Genomic DNA, 27247 nt, shown 5'->3' with positions numbered 1-27247 from the left:
GCCAGCAAGGCTGTTGTAACAACTTAGTAAGTTTAAAAAAAAATCACATAGCTGCTGTGAAAGCATCTACACATGCTTCCCCACTGAGTCAGCTGGATTTAAGGCATATACTAGGAGTGCCAAAATACCCAGGCTCTGGTCTAGCTCACTGCTCTTTGATATCTTCTGGCCAGAAAATGGTTGTTATATAAACTGGGGCCAAACCATGTGTTTTTGATGTTGACTCACATCCTCTTAGGGATTGGCTCTACTCACTAGCCTAATTACTATTTCACCTTTTAACTGAATCAGGATCCTGGTCCAGGGTGACCTTGGCTTTCTCCATCCACAGCTCCAAATCTTAATGGCCCTTGGAAAATATTTTTTTTCCATGTGCGTGCAAATATTAGCGAGGGTAAACTTTAAAGAAAGACAGTACTAGAAATAAGACTCCCATATGCTGTGTTGTAAGCTGCATCCGGAGTTTGGGGTAGTTTCTAGGAGATCTGTGGTTTAAATGACTTTGACAGTGCTTGACAGGAGTGATGTGGAACACAGCTTTCTAATTAACTTGTTTAAACACATCTGTGCAATAGGATCCAGCTGACTTGATTTCCTTTAAATTGTTGGTTGTGTGTCAGCATGTCAGATATCTTTCCCCCAGGTTTTCAGCTTTGCACTCTTCTTCCGGCAAGGTCTGAGATCATCCTAGGACTGCCCACAGCCCCCCAGTATATCAGCAGAGTGCATCCCTCTGGATGAGCATGCAAGGTGACTTTCCACTCCTGGTCCTAGAACGACTCGTGTCCTGGATCTGGAATGGATGTTGCAATCCTCCAAAAAGGTATTGGTGCCATCACCAGAGGGAGCAGGACTTGAGTTCACCCCTGTCCTTTCGTAAGGAGACACAAAACCACACCTCCCACTTCCAGAAGCATACCCCAATTCCCAGTTGTAGGGTTTGCTGGATTGGATCCATCACAGACTCCTCTGCTAAACATAATTTTGCATAAAGTTCATAAAATCTGAAAGCCTTAACCACAAGACTGAAGATTCATTCCCATAAACTGTCGCTCTGGCAGACAGAAATGAATTTTTCTGTGCAAAACAGAACTGCTTCAACCACAGATATTAAGAGATGTCTTCCACAGAAAAACCTGGTCATGGGGAGCAGCTGGTGAAACATGAGCGTTCATGTCTCCCTGGGCAGAGAAGCAGCATGAGGCCAGATGTCATCTCAGCATGGACAAAAGCTCTCCTCTCTGTGGTGTAAAAAGTGCTGAGGGTACCAGGGGACCATCTCTTCCAGCTCTGTCAGTGTGAGGCACAACCCAGTGGGCACCCTCTGAGGATGCCAAATGGATCAAGCCCCACCAGGAAGATACTTGGGGAAAATTTATGCTATGGACCATGACAAGACTTAGCTATGAGGCAAGAGTGAGCTGCTTAGTTTGGCCACAGCTACTGTACAAGTACCCACAGTGACAGGTATGAATGGCCTTATTTTTCCAGGAGTGGGTTTTGAACACAGGCACCTAACAGTGGAAGTTAAACACAGAAAATTTCCATTAATTCAGGCCATTGGTTTCCATCAATTCTTGCAGAAAACAACTTGGCCAACAGTGTGACCCCGGATCCCTCCCTGGAGGTCACTGTGAGCCTGCTCAGCATCACTGACTGCAGCTGGACAAATGGCCACTCAAAAGCACAGATCCTTTTTTTAACCTGTCTTCTACCGTTTGTTTGAAAAAAGAATTTCCACCACACATGAAATTCTGTCACTTCCACATTTGTCTTTGTGCTGATTCAGAAGGAACACATGACATTTTGAGATTTTTGAAATAAGAAGAATCTCTAACCTCAGTGTATTTCATTTTAGTGAAGCAGATTTCTTCCTAAGATAAATGACATTGTATGAATAACATTAAATGCAACAAGTGAGTACACCAAATTGTGTTTTGACACAATGATATTAAATGAGCACCCTGGGTGAAATAATTACAGCCTGTCAACATGAATTGCTGAGAATATTCCTGCAGAACATTTCAATTTGAGAGAATCTGAATGTTCAAAGATGTCACCAGAAAAGGCATTACACCTTCATCCCTGCACTTGGACCTCCAAATTCTAGGCTGGATCTCTGGATTATTTTAATCCTACTCAGGTGCAAAGGGAGGCCACATATAGCAATTAAAGTTAAAGGCCAGGGGAAGTTTTTAAGTCCACTTGTGTGGACACAGGTGAAAACAAAAAAGGTTGCGGCTGAGGCTTTTTCTTCTTAAAAAAACCAAAGCTACTGATGTTTTTGTTTACCCATACACCTCTTATTTGACAAGATTCCTGTATCAGCACCCTATTAATGCAAAATCATATTCTCCCATGTTCCCACATCTGCAGAATGTCTCGCACTTGCTTATACTAAAGGTGGATCAAGTCCAAAATCCTGTGCATTCAGAATGAATGAAAAGCTGAGGCCAGCAGAGATTGCCAAGAAACCTGGGCTCAGACCGGGATGGGTGTTTGCCAGATGCTGTTACCATAAGCTTGGTTAGCAATCTGCTTACAAGCAATACAGAAGCATAAGGAAGAGATGCCATTCCTACATGATTTTAAAATATGTTGCCATCATCTTCATGGGCACAAGAGCCACAGGGCAGTGACAGCACCCCTTAAATTTAATCTCAGTTGTCATAAAACATGCAGGTCTGGTAAAGACATGGCTGGTCAGTGTTCATACCTTTTGCTTCAGTTGTAAAACCGTCTGCTTTATTTGATGAAATTCCTTACAAGAGGCACAGCATGTCCCCGGTTTTGCCACACTTTCAGATTTCTCAGGAAGCCCAGCTGAAAGAAAGCAGTTTCCAATACAAATATAAAGATCCAAAGGAAAGAAATTCATAAAGTGATTGCAAAAGCAACTTGAAGGTTGTTACATTTTCCCAGACTGTGAAAAGAGGACAGAATCTTGCCATTATTAATTCTTTGAATGTGAATTGCTATGTAAGGCTGAGAAACTTTGCAGGGACAGCTCTGAGCTCATTTTTAAAGCAGCTGTTTCCAGTTAACAGTCCCCAAAGAATTTATTTTTTTTAATACCTGGAAAAGTTTACACGCCTTCTTTTATCTTTGTGTTTAGGGTAGACTAACCCTATAGATCTGAACTGATTTACAGTCCCCCAAAAGGCAAATTTTCATATGCTATAAATTACAGTAAAATCCCTCACAATATGGTCATTTCATTCACTTTGCACAAAATGCTCTTTATCATCGTTGGTTATTCCTCCATGTGATGAAATCGGCCTGAGCAGAGATGGGGGTTGAGATTAATGACAGGGATTTAAATCCACACAAGAGAAAGGGTCACACCTGCTGATACTATGCATGAGTGGGATCTTTTCAAGAATCCATTAAATTATTCAAACTGTAAGATATATCGCAATCTTATTTTTGTAATTTTTCCAGTCTCATACACAGTGAAACACTTCTGCATCACAAACAAACAAACATCGTTTTAACAGATGTCAGCTTAAAGAGAAATGTGGTTTCCAAAACACAGGGTTACACATACTGGTGAACTCTAGGTGAGCTTTTTTCCTTCCACATGTAGTTGTTGAGAAGCATAAAGTGTATTGAGGCTCTGCATATGATGTGTGGCCTTGGACGATGTTAACTGGAAGGTTTATTGGACACAACTGAACACTGACCTTTCAGACCATGTCCTGTAATGGAAAAAGTCTGCAGGTGCTTCTGGTTAAAGTCAGCAAATCTTCAAAATCTTCAAAAAGGATCAGCTACAATATGCTTAGCTATTGTGTTATACTTCTCACTTGGACACACACTTTTATGTCCTTCATCTTTCAGAAATATATATTGATTTTGAAAACATCTGCATAATTTTAAATAAAAACAGAAGTTTCTAATACTAAAGATATTATGTGGTACTTGACTCCAAATGTTTGCAGGGTCCAGTAAGGAATATTGCATCCATCAGATGGTCACCTATGGACCACCAGTGCACAAATTTCGGAAAAACTGATTTCTAGTACGTTTAGTCCATTGGATATAATGGTACATCAGATATGTTTGCTTTTAGAAGACAAAGATTTATTTCTCTTATCTCCTACTTGGGTAGGAAAGGGCAGTAAGGGCAACATGCTGGAATGGCCAGCAGCATTGAGACTGGTATTAGCACTGAACTGATAAGAAGATTAGGGGGCAAAGGCTTGTGGGTTTTCCCCACTCATCAGCTGCCTGCTCCCACAGCTGCAGTCAAATGGCATTACAATAATACACAATTTATTATAATTATATAATATTATATGTAATAATCTGGTCTTGTGGAAGGTGTCCCTGCCCATGGCAGGGGTGTTGGAACTAGATGATCTTTAAAGTCCCTTCCAAACCCAACCATTCTGTGATTCTATGATTTATTTAATGTTTTTATGGCAGTAAGCACACTGCTGTTTGAGCTTCCCAGCCCTTCCTGATAGCACACGGCTTGGTAATACCTGAACAGCTTTCTGTTCTGTGTTCAGATGGCTCAAAGATTTAAGGCCAAAAGATACTACTTAGGGTTTTCCAATGAACTCTATGTAACTTATAGCAGAATTTCACCAGATTGCAGCTATGCTGGCTCCAAGACTATTTGGTCACAATATCTCCCAGAGGGACTCCAGCCTTTCCGTGAAGATACCTGAATACACACCATCCACTGGTTACCTTCACAGAATCACAGAATCGTCTAGGTTGGAAAAGACCTTGAAGATCATCCAGTCCAACTATTAACCTAGCACTGATAGTTCCCAACTCCACCATATCCCTCAGCGCTATGTCGACCCAACTCTTAAACACCTCCAGGGATGGGGACTCCACCACCTCCCTGGGCAGCCCATTCCAACGCCTAACAACCCGTTCTGTAAAGAAATGCTTCCTAATACCCAGTCTAAACCTTCCCTGGCACAACTTGAGGCCATTCCCTCTTGTCCTATCGCTTGTTACTTGGTTAAAGAGGCTCATCCCCAGCCCTCTGCAACCTCCTTTCAGGTAGTTGTAGAAGTTGATGAGGTCTCCCCTCAGCTTCCTCTTCTCCAGACTAAACAACCCCAGTTCCCTCAGCCGCTCCTCGTACGACCTGTGCTCCAGACCCTTCACCAGCTTCGTTGTCCTTCTTTGGACACGCTCGAGTAATTCAATGTCCTTTTTGTAGTGAGGGGCCCAAAACTGAACACAGGAATCGAGGTGTGGCCTCACCAGTGCTGAGTATAGGGGTAAGATCCCTTCCCTGTCCCTGCTGGCCATGCTATTTCTGATACAAGCCAGGATGCCATTGGCCTTCTTGGCCACCTGGGCACACTGCTGGCTCCTGTTCAGCCGGCTGTCAATCAACACCCCCAGGTCCCTCTCTGACTGGCAGCTCTCCAGCTACTCCTCCCCAAGCCTGTAGCACTGCTGGGGGTTGTTGTATTTATATATATATATATATATATATATATATATATATATATAAAAATAAAAAACACATTCTCATTGATGTATTTCTAATGCTGATCATTTTGCTTTTGACTCCTTCTAAACCCTCTTTGCCCATAAGCCTTTTTCTGACAGATTAAAGAATCTGCACCATGCAGGGTTTTTTCCCCTTAACGAGGAACTGATATGCTATAATCAAGACACCTCTTGATATTTCTATAGGTAAGTTTGCTCTTTACCAGAAGTCAGTACTGTGGCTCCCTCATGGAGTTCTTCCTCCCTCTCCAATTTTTCATCTTTCTTTAAAAAAAATCAGTGTTTTGACATGTCCATTTTTGGACCTGTGTATGATTTATGGCTGCACATATATAGAGCCATTAGAAAAACCACCTTTTTTCTTTCAAACTCAAATAAAGTTTGCATTTTGTACTAGTCTTAACCAAAATTTCTTTTAGTAGCTATCTTACCAAATGAGTTCCCTCATATTGTGTTAAGAAATGTTGCTGAAAGCAACATACAGTCATAGAGAGAAACTGCCAGAGCCTCTGCTATGTGAAACCTAATGCAATCCCACTAGAATCAGTGGAATTATGTGCAGATTAAGAAGCAGTGAATTTGGCCTCGTGTTTCATTATAAAATCCTATTTATCTTCCAGAAGGATGTGGCACAGGGGGCTGACAAATATAGATAAAACAGGGCTGTAACAATCCATGGAGATGAATGCTAGGGGGGTCAGCTAATGTTTGGGAAATATCATACCAGTGAGATTTCTAAAAATCCAGTTGGATTGACTTGTCGGAGGAACAAGTCCAACAGTGTCACATAAGTAAGCGTGAGCTGTGTCCCAGAAGAGAGGTGGAATCCCCCTAACTCATACCAGAGAGAGGTGATGATTTGCCCAGGGAAGGAGTCATCCATCAAACATTCACTCTACCCCCATCCGATCCTGTATCAGGACCAAACTATGAATAAAGCCAGAATAAAGCACGGATGAATCCAGAAGCCACCTAGGACAGGGCAGAGGGGGCAGGAAGCAATTAGATAGAGCCACCCACGTGTGGTGCAGAAACAGAGGTCACCTACCAGGGTCAGCATGGCCAGCACTGAGCAAGGACTTATATAGCCTGTTTCCATTTCGCAGACCTACACCAGGAAACTAAAATTATTTTGGAGAAGGCTTAAACCAGCCCCATTTTATCAAGGCTTTCCAAAGCACAAAGTCTAGCTCATGCATGACGTTGCTGTCCTGACGGGGGTCCTTTCATCTTGGCCAGACACCGGTGAGCCCCGTGGCGCCTATAGATAAGAGATCTGCTTGGGGAAGTGATGTGTTTTCTTTGCATGTGCTCGAAGATTCTGACTTGCTGTTGCTGGAAGAAAAGGAGATGCTGGCGGGGGAGAGCTCTGCGGGGAGCTGTGCCGCAGGCGGTCTTCACATGGAGACTGTTGAGTTGATCATCTGTGTTGTATTATCTAGGCTCAGCCTGCTGAGATGGTTTCATTTGCCTACTTCTGCGCGGGTAGCTATTGTCTCCGTCAAATGCAACACGACTGTGGATGCGGGAAAAACGCTCCCTATTCTTGTGCCCACTAACAAACCCAAAGCTCTTGGTCAAGCCCACTTACAGACCCAAAAAAGTGCTTGGACCGCAGCCTTCAGGCATGGCATGATGAAAACGTGAATAGTATCCCCTGGGAAACCTGCAACACGGTTAGAGCTGGAGAGGGATACATGTGTTTTCATGTCTCTCACACCAAATTTTAAAATAAAATTTAAGTGTTCCAGCTACCATGAAAAGCAAACAATCTGTTTATTCGGAAGTCATTCCAGCACAGATGCGGTGCTCTCCGGGGCGGTGCAGGGCTGCGGCTGACCACGGGGTGGTGCGTCGCTACAGCCGGTTCCTCATGGCTGCCGAAAAACTTGATTTTCTTTAGGATGAGTTACAGACACAAGTCCTGTGAAACAGCGATGGCCAACTGCTCTTTCATTTGCACCAGAGGTCTGGCAATTAGTGACATTAAGTCAGAGTACAGCAGGGTAACAGAAAAGAAGTTGTCCTTCTCTGCTTTGCACAGCTGATTTGGGAGACGTCTTGAGAGATGGTGGGTATTTCATTCCAGATTAACTATTGGAACTGACATTTTTATGTGCTACGTACATTCACTGTAAAATCGGTGTTTTTCAAATATTAGAATTGTTTCCAGATTCTTGAATATTTTGAATGGTTGGTTATCCTGAATACTTTGGACATTGCTCTGTCAGGAAATCTGAACTAGCCAGAGGAAATTTAACTTAAAAAATCTATTTGCAAGGGGATTACATAGGTTATATCTTCTTCCTTTATCACACACACAAACACACACACACGCCCCACTTATTAAGGAAAAAAAAAATCTGAAAACTACTGGAAACAATTAAAAGTTAGTGGAGTGGCTCCAGTTACACATTTTCAGAGGAAAATCAAAATTATAAATTGCTCTGGTCATCCAGTGGGATTTGGAGCACCCAATGATACATGTGTTCAAGCATTAATTGATGAACCTATGGTAAGTCACCATTCATCAAAAGAGGTTGATTTTTTTCACCACAGCACAGGTTGTTCTCTTCCTCCTTTCTTTTTAAATTATCATATCAGTATTTAATCTGCAGTACTCTAAATGCTGTAATTTAATAACTGGGATGAGGTCAAAAACTTTAAAATAATTTATACACAGAACACATATATACTTTGAAACCAACAGTGAAAAGCAAGAACAAGCCCTCACTTTTACCCCTTTCTCATCACATATTATTTTCATAAAAAAAAGAAAAAAAGTCTGACCGCAGTCACGAGACACACAAACTAATTGCAGGTCAGCGGAATTCAGTGTTACTCAATGTAATTTAGCAATTGATTTAAGCAATGCTTGAAAAGTGTGTGAAATTCCCAGGCACACCTTTTCTGAGCCTCTGAGTGCCTAGAGGCACTAACCACCCAACCCAGGACCATTTGCTAATCTCAGATGTAGGCATGTAAATACAAATGAAAGTTACTGAAATTAATTTAATTAACAAATGAAATTAATGAAGGCTTATATGGGTCAGCATCTGGTAATTTTTTTTGCCTATGTCTCCTGAGCTCTGGACCACAAACTAGGTATAATCCAGGTTGGTATGGGGGTAAAATATGGCTTTTAGCAGGAGGATCCAGTAGAAATGATCTAACCGAAGCTGTAACGGCAAGTTTCACCATTCAGCCACTCTGCCTCTCCAGGGGAAGATGCTTCCTACATCCTTCAATGTACTTGTGCTCTTTCTTTATAGATGTGACTACTGATTTACTGCTCTGTGTGTGCAGCTCATAAACCGGGGAGGAGGAGAGTGTGCGCAGGACTGCTCCACAGGCACTCGGGGGCCCAGTGAACAACGCGGCCTCTCCAGGAGCATCAGCTACATCCCAGCTTTGGACACCCATCTCCCAGTTTAGCACAGGGAGCAGTTTCTCTTTATGACAGATCAGCCTTTTAGATGGCCCTTTGGGCCAGGACCTTTAACCTCCACTAGCATATACCTTTATCTCCTTTGGTGCACGTCTTGCCATCCTCCTCACGGGTATAGCCTTCATGACACTCGCACCTGTAGCTTCCCATGGTGTTGACACAGATCTGAGAGCAAAGCGTCCCATTGCTCGTGGCACACTCGTCGATATCTGGAGAGAAGGAAGAGTTCAAAATGTCCTAAAGCTGGAGGTTTCAGACCTCAGTTACAATAAAAGATTTCTTTTAAAGGTATCAGGAGATTTTGTGGTTAAATAAATGAGTAATTGAAGCACGATTGGTGCTCTGGGCTGAAGCTCTGTGCAAACTGCACTATTTTATCACTGAACATCTCTTGACCATTTTTTTTGCATTGAAAAACTCACAAGCAAAGCTTGATCCTGCAAACCTTGTCTCCCTGGCACAGCAAATCACGCAGGGCAGGGCAGGACTAGCCACACAAGGACCACATGTAAATGATCAGTCCTGAATTAGACCTTGGCCATCTGAATCAAACCCCAAGGATTTATTTTCATAATTAGGTCTGACTATAGTGCTTTGAGGGTTACTGTTAGAGTCATGTCCCTCGTCTCAGGCCAAAACCTCCAATATGGCTCAAAACCTGCAGGAGGAATTAATAAAGGGAAAATTACATCAGCTCAACACTTCAAAGTGTTTGGGTGCATATGTCTCATTTTAGGTACTACCTCCTAATAATTTCAGGGGGATTTAGATCTCTTAGTTCTGGGAACCAATCCTTAACATAGTTAAAAAACACATTTCTTCTGTAATAGTAAAGAGAATAAGAAAGGTTTCAGATCTAAACTGACTCCTAAAAGACCTGAGGGAGCAGTTCAACACTTCTACCCACCCAGGCAGTAAGGCTTCTCTCTGTTCCTGTGCCTCTCCCGATCATAGCGGTACCCTGGGTAGCAAGTGCATAGGACGCGCCCGAAGTTATCTGTGCACTGCTGTTCGCAGGGGGCTTCAGCACAGACATCATAGTCTAGAGACAGAAAAATGTGGTTAGGAAAAATACCAATGGCAGTAGCTGGATGATATTTTGACAGCAAGTATTTCACCTCTCTGATAACTAACAAAATTGAGTTACATTGTTTTTAAGGACTGAAGGAACCTAGAAATAAAACATTCACGAGACTTAAGCAAAGAATTCTAGTAAGACTGTGACTGCTAATCACAGCTTTACTAGTTAGACTATTTCTTAAAGTCGGATTTTAAGCAAGGGCCACTTTTCCAGTTTACAAAAATTCAGAATTCTTTTCACAGAAATGTTAAATTACCTAAAAGTTTTTTTCTCTTTTCTTCCACAAATTTTTAAGTGCTGATAGCAACATTTCCTATGCAGAATACTGTGAAACACTGTGAGGCTAACTGCCAAACACAGACAGAAAGTCCATCACAAGGAAAAGTTATTTAAAATCACACAGTAATTGTTCAAAGCCAGATATAACCCTTCTAGCAAAGAACACATTGTTACAAAAGCACCTGTACTCCTAATAATAGCAATGTGCAGATTAGCGCATGGTAAGTCACTGGCCAGGCTTGTCACTGAAATCCAAAAAGACTGAAGTCCATGTTTGAAAGATGAAGGAGGGCAAACCTGTTTCTGGTTTCACTATGCAGAGGCACAGCTGAAGGCCGGGGAATGGACACGAGAGCAAAACAGGGTCTGATCCACATCCCTGCCCTGCCAGGGGCTGGATTTGGCCCTGTCATCAGGCTGGTGTCAGGACTTGGGGGGAGATGGGCAGCCCCCAGCCATGGGTGCAAGGGCTTTGCAGCACCATGGGGAACATTTGTCAGGAGAAGACAGGAGCTGAAGCAGCATCTAGTCTCAAAATCAGCTCAGGCAAATCCTGCCGAAGGTCAGGTTTTATGCCAAAGCAAGTGGGAATTTCTGTGATCATTTCAGAGGAACATCATCCTGCACATGGCATCCAGTGACTGGGTACTTGCGGGCCACAGCAGAAATGTCCTGTCCCTGCTCCAGAACAAATACATCTAAACAAAACCTAAATGTTTCAACTGAGTTCCCAGCAATGCACTGTGTTTCCATATATTCATATGGAAATATAGAAAATAATTAGTTTCTAAATAATTAGAAAGTATAAAATAATTAAAACCCAAACTCAATACTGACTCACACTAAGGACTAGCAGGCATCTCTGGGTACGATGATTTTTCCAAATGATTAAAATGAACTAATAGACAGTAAAACAAGTGAAACCACATTTTCTGTATAAAGTATATAAAGCACACATGTAGCACTGGGGGTAAAAGTGACAGTGTGCCAAGGTACAGAAAAACACCAAATGAGACTTAACAAGCTGCTGTATGTCACACCAGAGCCCCTTAGACCAAAAAATACTATTGTAATGGTGCCAAGCATTTCCTCCCTTGTGCTTGTCACCTTTTGAATTGCAAGCATCCTTTCTTTCTTCTTTCTTCACAACTGTGTTGACTTTAACACTTAAAGTCTGCCCACAGTGCTCTGGCAGTGAATGGCAGTGCCAGGACCCCCAGCAGTAACCAGGGTTGAACAGTGCAGAGCCTTGCACAAGTGTGGAAGAAAAACATGGCCCTTGCCTTCAAACGGTCAGCCTGGGGGTTAGTTTGGGCTTTTTAGGTGATGATGGAGCTGTAAACTCCTGTTACATTTGGCACTACTAAATAGTCCCAAGTATAAAGCACTAGTGGTGTTTTTCCTGGGCATGGTTGCAATTTTCATTTTCCACTGAAATAAAATCAGATGGAGAACAGGCTAGTATGCCCAGCACTGAGGTGAACATGCCTGCTCCTTGGCCAGCATGCCCATGCAGATGCTGGATTTGGCCTGTGCCATGTTCAGCCTATTCAGAGAGGAGGCAAAACGAGCTCTGTCCTCCCTCTGCTTCCATGAATAAAATCATAAAAAACAGCACTGGAATGGATCATCTCCCATCACAAGCAGGATTAGCTATGCAAAACCTTTCTTAATAGACATTCATCTAACCTGTACCGAGAAATCCCTGGGGGATGGATATGCCCCACCATGCAGTCTATTCCCAAGATTAAATATCCTTGTGGATAGAAAGCTTTTTACTCATATCTAATCCAAACTCCCATTATAGCCATTTAAGCCCATTATTTTTGTCCTCTTCTTCTTGGCCATGAAGAACAGTTTACTTTCCCCCTTGCAGCCACATACCTAAAAACTGTTACCATGTCTCCCCTCAGCCTCCTTTTCTCTAGACTAAACAACACCTTTAAGTTCCTTTTAATCATCTCTCTTTTGCCATATTTCATGTCTTTCAATATAGCTTTCACATCCACTTTAGGAGAGCTCTATCAAGACCATTGCTTCATTTACTTTCATACAAAGCTAGGGAAGGGTTCAGGAAGTGGAAATCTCTGTGCTGGTGGTTCCCACACAGTCCACCCAAATCACACAATGGCTGTGGGCAGGTCCCACATCACAGAGCTGTGCATCCCCAGGGCTTTGGTCCCAGGTAGCATGACTCCCTCAGGGGAGTCCTCATAACTGGGGTGAAACTGGGCAAAAGCTGGTGCACCAGCTCCATGTGCTCTGCAGAACTGAGGATGCACATGCCCTCCACATTCAAGCCCCTTGTCTGTTAGCCCAGCATAAGAGATGTCATTTGAGGATTAATCAAAGCCACACAGTAAGGATCAGGCTGCTCCAGGCTTTAGGAAAATACAAAAAACTGAAGCAGCATAACAAATGTGTCTCTACGTATATTTCAATGAACTCAGGAATGTCAACGCAGCATGGAGAGTTGTGCCAAAGAAATTTCTGAAATAGCATTAGTGAGGAAAGAGCAGATCTGATCAGTGGTTGCCTGTCATAGAGTATTTTGCTTTGAATTAATCCACAGCCAAGAAACTCAAGTAACAAACCAGTGGTAAGGAGGGTGCTCTCCAAAATAAGCTGTTTCAGCCTACATCTGTCCCTGCTTTACTATTGGTGACAGGACCTAGCTGGAGCTGTGAGTCTCCAAAACAAAGAAGAAGAAGATCACTCAGGAGAAAAGGGTGACGAGCTCTTTTTTGACCTGCTTCACTGGTCAGGTGAAGCGGGAAGAGACACTACAATGGGAATCAGACACACAAAGCAAACTCCTCTAGATGTTTCCTGAGGATCATTGCTCCCTGCTTCTGTAGCTGACACCCAGAGTGTGAAGGTGAGTCCAAAGCAAATGAAATGCAGAACCCGGGGGCATGGATTCATACTGGACTGCACTGATTTCTGTTACTTTTCCAGGGCAGAGAAGAAATAACAGGACAGAAGCCAAAGATGGACATGGACAAAGACACAACCCTTTGGGAAAGAATCTGTTTAAATAACAGCTGTCCAAGAAGGAGATCGGTGTCTTTCCGAGGCAGTCATAAAAGAGTGGACAAGGGAGGGTCTATCCCTCTCCCAAACCTCCTGCCTGCAGCCACTGCTAAACCAAGGAGAAGACAGGGCTGGAACTACTTCTCATGGCTTTCACTTGCCAGTACTGGATTAAAAGGTGCAGATGTGCTCTAATACTCACATCTGTAATGTATTTATGTGCCTGTGTCAAGATACGCATTTCATACAGCTACTCTGTCAAGATCATGCCAAAACAATGTGTGAAGAGCCAAGTGATGTCTTGTAACAGAGTAAGTGAAATGAATGCTTCACTGAATCATGTTTCTCCTCCCTATACCAACGGCCCAAGATTGTCTCAGATGTTACAGCAATTCCTGTGGCCTCTAAAGTTGAAGACAAAATATAGAGCGAGCTGAAAAAGAGGGAATGGAGATACAAAGGGAGAGAAGCCACAGCCAGCAGAGAAATGAAATTGGTGGCAGAAACTCTCAGGTTACTGAGATGCAGTTAATAGACAGGATTAAGCAAAGTCAGTGGGTACATAATAAAAGTTGCTTTCATAATCACCTAAAACCTCAAGAGATTAAAATTAAAAGCCTAAAATAACATGTTGCTGTAGCTCTCATTTTATTTTTGCTCCTATTACTTCTCCTACTGTATCCATTATATTTAGTGAATAACCAGTGTATAAAATTGTTACAATCCATAGGAAAGCTGGAGGCCAGACTGTAGAGTCCTGGCTTCTTTCCACCACAAAAGGATTCAGGGCTTCTGCCTCCTACACACACAACCACCTTGTACAACACAGCACAACCACTCCTCTAAGTGTCCATCTTGCACGGGAGCTGTCATCTCATGCCACACACACCAAGACAGAACTACAAAACTATGGGACGAGGAACTCCCTGTGAGCATCAATTTCACCCAAATCCTGCTGTGGCTTCCCCCCCCCCCCCCCCTCCCCCCCCAGCAGTCTTCTTGTGTTTCCAGCCAGCAGCAAAGAAGATACATATTTTAAAAAAAAAAAGCAGCAGGATCAGTGTTTGGGTTATAATCCCTGTTGACTGGACACTGTAACTCAAAAACCAGCTCTCTCCAGTATTAATTTGCTACTTTTCTTTTCAAAACATCACCATCCCAAACTGGGAAAACTCCCAGGTCAACTCGAGGCTTTCCATATGTCATCAGATAGAAGGATGTGTTACCATAAACCAACTTTTCAACCTGATTTTTGGAGCAAACAAGGTTATTGGCTTGCAGTCTCTGGCCATTTGCTTCTGCCTGACAGTTCCTATGTTTCTGTAACTTCAGAGCCAATTTCATCCAGATTGGGCAAAGTGGTGGGAGTGATTGAAGAAGTCACATTGCTACTGCTCATGTGAATCCATCAGCTGGGTAGACCCAACAGAGGCCTACCCCAAAGTTAAGGCAGGCAGAGTTCAGTCTTTTCCTAAATGAGGTCTTGCTGCAGCAGCCTCTGAGCATTGGGACCCCTCTACTGTCTTTGCAAGTGTACGGGCAGCTCCCCTCTGCCAGGAGGGGATCATTCCCTTTTCACTACCCCAAGTAATTCTCCCTCTGCCCCTGGTAACAAGGAAGCCATGCCCACGACCAGGAGAGGTGGTGGAAGACAGACACTGTTTGTCAATGCTCTCCCCTTAATGATGTCTTCGGGAAATAGGTAACTAAAGGCAGGACTAACTCTCCTAGTCACCCACTCCCTGTGCACTTACAAGCCAAATTGGCTGTGCCAGATCCAAGCGGTACAAAGGGGAAGCCATCAGCCAGGAAAGGTGTGCTCCTGGGTGCAGAGAGTGCTCCCAGGTACCTAGCCAAGAGCAGAATGCTGAGTTTGCAGCAGGTCACGGTACAAGATCTGTGCAGCCACGTGTACTTCGGGGAGGATCAAGACCTGGCATGCTAAGCAAAACTTGGAAGATGTTGCTCTTTTTATTTTCTCAACAATTTCTTGGGAACAGTTCCCCCACTGACACATTAGATATGGCTGAGCCTGTGGTTATATAAGGATGCTCTTCCAAACTGGCAGTGTGGAGAACAGGGCAAGTGAGGAAAGACAAATGCACAGGGACATTAGGGGTAAGAACAGTGAAATCACATACCTTCAGGGATGCATTGTCCAAGAACAAACTTATAACCCTTACAGCATTTTTTCCTGAAAAACAATAAAATACATAAATGAATAAATAAATATATTCTCTAAAGGTTGGTGCTGCCTTTAAAAACAGTCATGGGTAGATCACAGATGTGATGAACCAAACAAGATGAGGATCCTGAGCTTTGCAGTTGGAAGTAACTCAGCATTAAAGAAAACAACATGGACACCCACCACTCAGTTCACGAGGCATTTTAAATGACATCATGGCCAGCTGCCTCAGGAGCATGGGGCTGGGCACCCCAACACTGACCAAAAACATCCCAAGTAGTTTCTGAAAACCTGCTCCCCTGTGTTGAAAGGATGCAGCACACCTTGGTGCTGTCTATATACACAACTCAGGTCATAATTTTTATGATATGATGAAGGGTGTTTTCAAACATCTGTCATTACAATGTAAACTTGAAAAAAGGGGTAAGTCTCAGCGAGGAGTACACACAAGATAAATGTTATCAGTCATTTCTCATCTTTTAATAAACCTGGAAGGTGGTAAGTGAAATAAATATATTGGGTATTTCAGCTGAGCAACGGAGAGTATCTCCCCCAGGGAGACAAAACTGGAGTGAAGAATTAATAGGATCAGATACTTGTGCCTATGATATGAACAAAGTCTGAGTGCTGAGAAATTAATGTTTCTTACACACTGGCCTGTAATGACATTTAGGCATTCAGCTATACCTGCTTGTTTGCTTTCTAGGCAACAAATCACATCAAGTCACCAGGACTCCCAGCAGCGCTGAGGAGCCTTTACAAACAGCTGTGTCCCATATCACCCGGAGAGCTACTCATTGCAGGGACCTGGTGACCTTCAAAGGGTCCCGTGTTGTGGCTACCAGGAATACTGCAAGAGAAACAAACTGCTGTTCAGTGTGCTATTTCATCAAGTCTGCATGAGACTGAGGGGAAAAAAACCACTACATTTTACAAATTCATAGTTTCTCATACCTTGTGGACATGCTGAAATATCTGCAAAACTGGGAAACCATTCATTTGGTCTTACCCTTTAATTCAATAACTGACACAGAAGAGTGCTAAAGCCATGGCAGTCAATGACACAACACTCCCCTGGACAACACGCATCCATCACAAATCATCATTATGTTGAATTTAAATCAACTATCAGTTGAACTGACCACTTAAAACAAACAATACATTACTCCAAACTATGTAAAAACAAACTTTGGCTCCATATTTTACCCTCTTCCAAAGATTAGCTGGAATATAAATTATGCTTAATGAAGGCTGAACATCTGAAGAGGAAGCCTTGCTTTGTTATGCAAACAGTGGTCCCTCATTAGACTTTTCTCCAAACACTGCTGTGAGGTTTTATCTTCAAGACAAACAAATGCAGGAGGAATGAGTTCAAAGGTGCATCGGGGAGGCTGTTCATATGCTGCAAGCCATGCTGCTGGCTTTCCAAGTGCACATTCATCTCCTCCTGTCTGTGGAAGAAGGAAGGCTGATAAAGGCTTGCTTGTAGCCACTCTTAGAGGAAGATACAGCCTGGCTTGAAAGAGGGCTGGGAGATGGGAAAGGAAGGGAGGGCATCCCTGCCATGAGATGCTGACCCATGAGGTTGTGCCAGCCAGAACTAACCAGAAAGAGGGAGCAGTAGCTTTCATCATTTCTACCCTTCTCCCTGGGAATTCCCACTTGGTTTTCAGGCTTAGGACCCTTAGGACTCCCACTCTTGAAGTGGCTTGTGGCAGCAGATGCAAACTTCAGCCAGCACAGCCTGCTCTTGGGTAAGGGCTCATCTGCTGGGAACCTTGCAGGAGCTGCCTCTCTCCTCTCAACTTGGCCAGCAATGGCTTCTGTCTGGACTTGCTGGCTTTCTTGTGGATAAATTGTGATTTTTTATGGATTCTTCCTGGATTCTCCTGATAGCCAAAGCACTCGCCCTGATCAAACACTTCTCCCACTGCCACACACTGGGAAGCCACCACACACTGAGTTACAGCCATTAAATACTGCCCTGGCACCCTGAAGCAAGCACAGCCTTGTGTAGCCTTGACAGGGGTTGCTCCTGTTAAAGCAACCGGAAAATGGTGTTGCCCTGGCAAGATATCCAAGTCCCTGATGAAATCCGTCTCTTCAACAGCTTCTTGCAGCAGTGAGTTCCACAGGGGGATGAGATGTTTTTGAAAAGTTATTTCCTTGTTTTCAGTCTCCCTTTCAATTTTTGTTGAATTTTCCCAGGGTTGACTGGTAAGGAGATTTGGAAATATTTTCTTTAAATACCTGAAGATTTTTCCATATAATGGAAGCTTCAAATCACACCTGAAGAAGTGGTTTAGAGGAGGGATGCCCTGCTCTGAGGATCACACTCCAGAAACCACCTCCCTGTGATAATCGGTTCCCAATTCAAGATTACAGATCTCTGTATTAGTGCAGCCCATACTCAACAGCAAGCTTCAGCCATCAGCATGATTTTGCCAGGGAAACCGCTACTTTAGGGTTAATGCACAGGAAATACAATACGACAATACGCGTTTCTCTGAACATTACATTGCAACCCTGGGATTTCTGCATGCTTTAGCTTTTTACATTCTTAAAGAGAAATCTGTCAAAATGATGGACATATGAGTTGATCATTAGCAAAGGCATTTTAATAGCAATACTCATTTTCAGACATCCAGCTTCAGGTTGACATGTCTAATCAACGTTGCACAGCAGCGATCTCGTTATACATAATGAGAGGTAAGAGGGGGTCCCCACTGATAATTTTAGCTACTGAATAACTTTCAGGGAGCTGGTTGCTACGCAGCTGTACATGTGAGCATGCATCAAACACAAACTAATACATGGCGGTGTAAGAAGCTCAACCACTAAAATCTGGATCTATGGGGAAATTAAGTTGTTTCGTTAAATTTAAATCTGGTTTCCAAAAGGAGAAACTTCTGGCAGACTTATCTGTTACAGTTTTTAACAGGGTGTTTCAGCTATTAAAAATTTATCAACTTCTGATTCTTGTGCAATCTTCACTCAGGAACATGCACAAGCCAAAATTCACAGAGGGTTTTGGGCACCATTATTTCAGTCACTGCAATGTCTAGCTCTTGTGTTATCTGTAAGAAAATCCATAGGCATGGGGACTCTCTCAAAGCAAAGTCACCTTTTTCTGACAGGTAGCTGTAGGAGAAGCAGGGATATGTTGAGCTACTCCCCTCTGCTCTGGAGGTCAAGGTGCTCCTGGATCACAGAGTGTCAGAAGATGGGATTTAGGGTCAAACCTTTGATACCAATAAACACATCCGTGACTAGTCAAGCAGCGCATCTGCCTCTGTTGCAGGCTTTTGTGGCCCATCACCTTGCAGACTGAAAGGGGAGCTGAGCTTTGCAGGAGCACCCCTAAGTCCCATTGCCCACAGGTCCCCCCTGTGCGGGACGCAGAGCACTCCCCTGCCCTGTCTTACAAAGCGGTAGCTGCTTGATAGCATCGCCCCAGACAGGCAGGACGAAAGGCAAGATGCAAGGAATGTGGCTTAATTAAGCCACCAGTTTATTAAGTTAGCTTATCTGGCAGCTATCAGCAGTAACTCATCCAGTGCAGGCCATGTTTTTTTCCCATAATTGTTTCCACCTGTGCAGGGCTGCCATTGCCCCCAGCCCACCTCCTGTTCTGCACCGGGACACTGCGGCTGGCGGCGGTGCCGGAGTGACCGGGATGTGCTGAACCATGAAAATACTGTGCGAGAGGGAAGGGAATGATTCAGGGTTCCACAGCTGCTGAAATGCTTTGGAAATGCAAACAATAAGAGGATAAATATTTAAAGTGATAATTAACCTGTATCTGTCTGCAGTAACATGGCAGTGACTTGGGCTGTGGCAATGGCTAGCTCGGAGCTGCTTCATGCATTACTGAGGTTTTGGTTAACTTCAGCAAAGAGGCAACTCTAAAGCTCTATCATGACAATTATGTTGAAAAAGATACGTGATGGCCATTTAGTGACTGAAAAAAGGGAAGGCAAAGGTAATGCAAAGGGAAGGGAAAAAGAAAAGTTTTATACTGGCGTCAGATGAACATAATGCGTTAAGGAAACTTCTACTAAAGGTGTCAAAAGTAGAAACAGAAGAGTCCTCTCTAGGAAATATTTGCCTCCTAGCAGAAAAGCAGACATAGAAATCCCTACACTGAGTCAGAAAGTGAGTTCTTAGGCTAAAATATTACTCTTTATCCCTACAACACTGGAGTTCAGACAGACAGTCAGCCTCCAGGATGGCTCCATCCAGACAGAGGCAGCTCAAGCAGAAGCACTTTACCTTCCATTCATCAGGGCTAGGAGCACACACATGGACAGTTTGTAGAGCTCAGCTGATGCCTGAGATCTCTTTGCTGGAAGACATAGCAGCTTCACAGGTGGTCAAGCAGGTCAAATCCCCCCTCTCTGACACGTTACTTCTGACCCATGAATGTCAGAAGAGTCACAGTTTAGGGGCCTAAGAGCTGCTTAACATTTTATGTAGGTTTAGATATATCAACACTGTTCTCCCAGGTTGGTGCTGGTAGAAAGTAATGATAATACAGCGAGCAAATGTATTTAATCAAAAAGCCAATTTCCTATTGGGAAAAGATAGAAAAAAAAAATTTAACCAGATTTCTTCAGACAATGTCATAACATGAACTCAGAAGAACTTGTGCCATATCCTGAAGACCTGAGTCAGCAAAGGCCACAGCACGGCTGTGTTTAATGCACAAAGGGGTCTTTGTTAGACTGACTTCTTATTGTGCCTGCCCAGTGTTTCTTTTTGATCACCCTGACTTTGAGAAATACACAGTGCAGCAAAAATGCAAATATAAACTACAGCAATTAACTTGCAAAAAATAATTAGACAGCTATAAAAGCAAGCCAACAAGGTACATTAAGAAAAACCCAACCCTTGTTTTTCTCATATTCTATATAAAATCCAAGTGAGGGATAGGTCTGTCTGCCAAAGCACGCACAGACAAAGCCCATCTGCAGCGCAAGTGTATTAAGGAAGCAGCGCAGCTCAGTAGCTGTGCACAGTTTTGCTGTAATTCACATGGAGAGAAGATTTATGGCAACATGGTGTAAAACTGAAGCAATGCACTTTATTTTTGTTTGCCTTTCTGTGGGATACATACCGAAATCTTGAGTAAGAGAGGATGGCCTCCCTGCAGACACTTGCTCAGCATACACTTTGCCATGATTTCCAGACTTAGTCCTTTTTCACAGTTTTGTAAAGAGACAATTTATGTTCTCATTGGGTGTAATGCAAGGTCCAAGGCCAGTCTGAGCCCTTCCAGTCACCGTCCCAGCTGAGAGTGAATAACACAAGTATGGTGATGTTTTCCATTGCCTAGGAAGTGCTGCAGCCCCTATGACCACTGCATGTATATGTGCGCTACTTTATTTCTCTTGATTGAATAAAGCAGGATTTTCCTGAACAACCACAGAGACAACACTTCACCAGCAAAGCTGGAACTCAGACCTCTGACAGCAAATCACTGCAACCTATTATTTGATTTTTCTGAAAGTCAGATTTTCAGTGATTAATGCACTGCCTGCGTCTAAGCCATGTTTCTCATCAGCTACTTAAGTCAAATAAATGTATCCACATACAATGGTTTTCTTAGAAAAAAAAAGCCCTGCTATCTGTTCTTTTGCTCAGCTCTGGCTATTAAGACAGACACCAGAAATGAAATCCTGTTCCAGTTAGTGCTAATGGGGAGGTTTTGATAAGGGTCACAGTTCCTGGGCTCCTCTTTCGTGAACACAAGCCAGGGACCAGATCCTCCCCCAGCAAAAGCCACATACCTCTGTTGACTCCAGGGAACCGTGCCAGCGCTTACCCAAAGAGGCTCTGGCCAATGCTCTTGAAAGCTCTCAGACACGCTCCTTGGCTGCTCCTTACTGTAATGTATTGTTAACTGACTTCTCCTCTCCTCAAAGTGCTGTTTCATGTCATCTTTTTTATGGTCAAAGGGAATTTTATGGTGCTGGAGTATGAACTGTGGTTCCTTTTTCTCAGAAGGGACCTTCCAAACTGATACGATGGTTTGCAGCCCCTGCAGAGCACGGTATTTGTGAATGCATGAAGCTCATACCTCTATAAAAGAGCAAGAAAAGGTCAAGTGATGCAAGAAACCCTCCACTCTGCATGGCTATCAGTGGGGCTTGGAGTTACGATAGGTGCTGACCTGCACAAAACTGGAGAACGCACAAAAAAGCAAAACTTCACAGATCTGAGGGATTTAGCCACCAAAAACATCTGTCAATTTTGTATCAGTGCCTGGGCCTCTGTTCTCCACAGACACAGTGCAGGACATCTCGCCATGATGGGGTGTTCAGTGGAGTGTTCAAACAAAATCTGGGCAGGCAGACCGCTTCCCCAACCCATCCCCCTGTGTCAGCAGATCAGCAGTCCCATTGCTTTTAGACTATTTTAGGACTTTTGGGATGCAGAGAAAGGGGTTAGTATGAAAACCCTGCAGGCAGCTCCATAAGAAAAAAAGAGCTTATGACCTTGCTGCAGGAGGAAGTAGCAACTAAAACTCAGCTTTTTGGGTCAACGAATACAGACTTTTAGAAATATTTACTGTGATCCTTCCTTCTGATGTGTAATGAAAGAAAAAGGTCATATTGGGATTTCCACGTGAACCATACAGACTAGGACTTCACATTTTCAGGGGAGCAGTAGCACTGTGCTACAGGGACAGGACTAATGCTGGCCCTTGTCAGTCTCGAGCTCAGCCAGAGCCTTGGTGCTGCAAACACATCGACTAACCACAGACTAATCAGCATCTTTTTCTGTAGTACAGACCAACTGTCGGCACTGGTAAGCATCAGTGCTTGTATCTCACTTACCACAACAATGTCCAAATATGACTAAGTAAAAATCTGCCTGTGAATGTTCTCTAAGCAAAGAAGGAAACTCTCAGAAGGAAAATATTACACAACGTCAAAAAGGTAATTACCCTGCTGCCACTGGAAAAGACATTTTACATGCATGTGAACATCATCCTCAAAAATCACATATGTGATTCCTTCAGTGCTGGACTGTACTTTCTTTCCCTCTTTCTTGGACTTTTTATTTCATTGGTTTTCTTTTTTTTTTTTTTTTAAATGCAAGGGAATGCTCATGTGGTTTATCACTAGACAGCATGTCAAAAATAGCAGAATGATTAAATAAAAGACTTTTGACTGTTCTCATCTGCTTAGACTCAGCTTTATATACACGCTGTCAGCTTTGTCTTGCTCTCTTACAAATTTCTTTTATTTTCTGGCATTGTACCAAGAAAATGATTTTGTTTAGTTTCGCAGGTGAAGTTGGCATGGATCTTGCAGAATCAAATTAATGTTTGACAGGTGTGAAATTTGAGGGGAAGAAAAAAAAAGAATTTTATACAAAGATAGCTCTGTTTGCATTTACGGTGTAGTCTGATGAACTGGCAAAGTATAATGCATCCTCATAAATATATTGTCATTTCTGAGAACAGGTAGCCTTCTAAATCTCAATGAAATGATCCAAGATTGAGCCTGTGTTTTAAAATAACTCACCACTTTGAGATTTAAAGTAGAAAAAGCGAGCAAAAAATCTTTCTTTCCACCACCTCTGACTTCCAATTAGAGGACTGCAAGCCAAATTTCCTTCCCAGTCTGTAAATAGTATGTCTTGATGACTGCACACATTCAATTATTTTTCTAACCCAAGGTGAGCCAGAGTACAGGACTAATCACAGCACATCTGTCCTGTCTCTTGGATTTTTTTAAACTTCCATGACTCTTCATTTTGTAGCTCCAATTTCCTACCAAATATCCATGTGAGATAGAGAGTAATAAATTCCATTTCAGTACGGAAGGCAGAGCCAGAGCAGTGCTGCAAGGAGCTGCGCTCGCTTGCTGGCTGCTGCGCTGGTGCTCGGTCACTGGAGTCAAACAGCAATAAATTGCTGGCAAGCTCTTAGACTTACTGAATCCAGTCCAATCCAACCCCGTTTATATAGCATCTTTCATCAACAAGATCACTAAAATGCTGCTTAAGCAATGCCTAATAAACTCCTTTTGATAAACAAAAAAAGGCAAGCGCCTTTTACACACACATGCACAGAAAAATCACATCACAGAAACTATGCAAGGAAGTCAGAGTTCTAAAGCTAGTTCTCCAAACAGGACATAAATCCCAATTAACCTTCAGAGACAAGCTAGTAACTCGGTCTACGTTCACGTAGGGGTGAGCTGCCATGTAAGGGCCTTATCCTGATTCTGCAGAAATCCCTGGCAAATTTGCCATGAACATGTGTCAGGTAGGGAACAGGCTTGGACCGAGACTCAGGATGATGAGTGAGCACATGCTCAGCTCTGAGGATGTGCTACAACTGGACTTCTCCAAAGAACAGTTTCAGACAATCACTCGTGGCATAAACTTAATTAAGTCTGGCTGACATTTGTCACTGAAAACTGTTGCAAACCTCTTCCTGGTTTTGATGGATTTGCGATTTGACATGTACCCCTGTTCCTGTACTCCCCCTACAGGCACACAATATTTAACAGATACTTTAATTTGTGATGGTTCTTGAAATTCAGCTCTGGGAACAAAGCAAACAAGTAAGTCCCGCCAGGCTAGTGCTTCTGATTTACATAGTCTAGAAGTGGGGAGAGCCAGAGACAAAGCCATCAGCTTTTAGGAAAGTCAAATAGCATGGAAAAATAATTTAAGAAAGATGTAGCTCTGAGCACCTCGTTCTTTATGCTGGCTACCCACAATGTCCAGATGACACCTTGGCTTTCAGCACTGAGCTGGAATCTAACAGACAGCGTGAGGAAGATGTCTGTGTTTGGATACTCTGCCTCTTTGGTGTGGAAAATCTTGCATTGAAAGGACAAGACACCACACTAGGTACGGAGGTTTATGTGAATTGTCCCAGATTAATGCGAAACTGGGCACTCTCTATATACCATCTGCAGACAAGGGGTATGAAATGGCTCCTATTTTTGGAGCACACACTTTACAGGAGTGCAAAAAGCACAGCGATCTAATTTAATACATTATGAATCACATAATGATGCTTAACAGCCACTTATGCCTAAGGATTTTTATCCTTCCAGTATTGGCTTAGAGTTACCAGGGCAGGATCCTGCTTCAGTGCAGTCAAGGGAATTTTTCAAATCAAGGTTTCAGCCATCCTATAAGCAGCAGATATAAATTGTAGGAAAACCCCTCCATAATTTTAGAAAAATAGATTCACAGCAAAATTTTAGTTCCAAGGAACCTTTGGAAACCTTTGATTCAAGCACACCTGACAGCAGGGTTAACTGCTCAGAGACTCCTCCAGATGAGTTTTGAACGTCTTCAGGGATGGAGATTGCCTCACTTCTCTGTGACTCTCTTCCAGTGCTTAACCACTTCACTGCGCATTTCCCCCCTTTACATCTACTTTAAATGTCTCTTCTGCAACTCGTGGCTCCTGTCTCATGTCCTTTTGGAGTGTACCTCTGATGAAGGTCTGGCTTTGTCATCTCTACAACTCCTCATTAGGTAGCTGGAGACACCAATTAAATTTGCCCCTTACTTCCCTCTTCTCCAGGCTGAGCAAATGCAGCTCCCTGGGGCTCTTCTTGAACATAATGTGCTCCAGCCCCTGAGCATCTTAGCTCCAGCTTGTTGATAAGTGTACAAAACTGTAGGTAATCAAATCAAAAATCACTAGCAGATATTATTTAAAAATATTAAAGAAGTGGGAAACAAACAAACAAACAAAAAAACAAACAGAAAAAAAAAGAAGAAAAAATAAGTTATTTGCTAAATTGCAATGGAATTGCAGCTTTGGTCCCCTCCCACTGTTTCCTCTCCCCTCTTCTCTCCATTTTCACAATAAAATTTTAAAAGGAGAAAAACTGAAAAAAAGTAGTAAATCTTGAATGAAATACAAACAATGCTATTTGTCATGAGTATTTTCAAACGAAAGAGTTGGCCAGCTCTGATCACTATCTAAGCACCAAGACCAAGTTAAAATTGTGCTTCTAATATATTTTCAAAATTAATAGCAGCAATGGAATTAACTTCTTAATGTAAGCCCTTGGAAATCTCTATAAAGACACTAAAAAAGATATTAGTTCAAGAGTGTTTCACTGATCCAGATGTTTCTCTCCTTTTTCCCTCTGTTTTATTGTTCCCAGAGAAGACCTTGTAAAAGCTGAAACTGCTTATTAAGTATACAGGCTTAATGAATTGGACAAGGAAAGAAATAATTCTTAACATAACATGTTCACAAGTCAGATCCATGTTTATTGTCCACAGAGTTCATATCAAAATACTCTATATACAGACCAGTCTCTGTTAGGACAGAATCTGTCTTCATGAAGCGCTCCCAGCATACTGAAAAGATTCATTTTTAAAACAATTCAGTACAAATGTTTTTGAATTATGTAGTGATGCTATACCATGGCCCTAATGCCAAGGATTATTTTTAGAGCCACACATCTGCAGGTTATTTGTTGCAGGGTAGGGTGGATGGAGTAAATCCTGAAACAATTCACTAAGCAGACAAGCATTACTGGAACGAGCTGTTATTTATATGGTGTCACTAGAAGGTTTGGTGTCTGGGACGTGGCAGTGGTATCTGGGCTGCCTGTGTAGCTGATGCTACTCTGCTCAGACTGCAGTCAGCAGATGATGGAAAGTTCATGGAGCAGCTTTTTGATGTGGCAATTAGCTCCTCTGTTAAAAATGGCAAGAGCAGGAATGCCATCCGGCCAACGAATGGGTTGCTGTGATTTTAGCACGGAGTGCGCCAGACCCGCAGTGCCCTCTCAAAGTCAGTGCATCCTGCTCTTTAATTTGTGAGCAAATGGGTGGCACGGGATCAGTTTTAAAAATAAGAAGCAAAGCTGTTTTCAGAAACTTCCTTCCATTTCCCACCGCGCCGTGTCCCACACAGGGCTCAGCTTTCAAGCCAGAGCACAAACTTGGTGTCAGTTGCCCGTTAGCCAAGTACTAATTGCAGGAGCGACCGTGCAGTGCCCTAACTGAGCAAACCGCAGCCCCAGGCCTGCAGAGAGGCCATTTCCTATTGCCTAATTTAACGGAGCTGGCGCTGGATGCGGCTCCTCTCTCTCCACCCTGCTGCTGAAAGATGGTTTTAGCTCTGAATGACCTACTGAGGTTGAACACAAGACTTTTATGAGATGGTGAAATACTATCAACTCACCCCCCATTTCACCCTGCATGCTTGTTATTTGCAACCAAACTCCAGATGAAAGAAAGCCTCTCCTCCAACCCCAGCCCCCTCTAACCCACTGCCCCAAAACTAGGGATGGGGTCTGGCACCAGGCATGATGCCTGGGCAGCCTGAGATAGGACCAAGAGGCACTTTTCTATGGCCAGCAATGAAACACCGAGAGTGAAGGGGTGGAAATGAGCCAAAGGAAGAGCAGACCCGCTGTGGGGCAGCCCTTGCTGCTGGGATGGAGACGTGAAGACAAAAACCTCTGAGATGTGCAAGGGACCTGAGGGGGAAGGTCACAAACCCAAACCTGGACCCTCACATCCTCAGGTGGCCAGTAAGATGTGGTCCTGAGCTGGTGGGGATTACTTGTGGCAAATGTATGGGGAGCTTCAAGCGTGATGACTTCTGGGAGAAAACTTGCACAACTTCTCACGCTGCTGTTTGATGCTGGAAAACAACCACCAATCCCCCAATTCTACCCATTTTTAAAAAATTTGCTCATCTAAAACAGATCTTCCTTGAGAAAGGAAAATTGCA

At 43.1% G+C, this 27247-nt stretch overlaps 1 protein-coding gene across 1 annotated transcript in view; it reads right to left on the bottom strand.

Annotated features, from left to right (window-relative positions):
• Positions 1-27247, bottom strand: part of CCBE1 (collagen and calcium binding EGF domains 1) — a 102170-nt gene that overhangs the window by 10398 nt on the left and 64525 nt on the right. The window contains exons 3-6 of the mRNA XM_074856613.1: positions 15467-15519; positions 9840-9974; positions 9004-9141; positions 2717-2823 (exon numbers count right to left, since the gene is read on the bottom strand). Coding sequence (XP_074712714.1) covers positions 2717-2823; positions 9004-9141; positions 9840-9974; positions 15467-15519 — 433 coding nt within the window. The remainder of the gene's footprint in view (positions 1-2716; positions 2824-9003; positions 9142-9839; positions 9975-15466; positions 15520-27247) is intronic.

This window comes from Strix uralensis, chromosome Z (assembly GCF_047716275.1).
Source record: "Strix uralensis isolate ZFMK-TIS-50842 chromosome Z, bStrUra1, whole genome shotgun sequence".
NCBI lineage: Eukaryota > Metazoa > Chordata > Aves > Strigiformes > Strigidae > Strix > Strix uralensis.
This window is presented reverse-complemented; position numbering and strand designations above follow the sequence as displayed.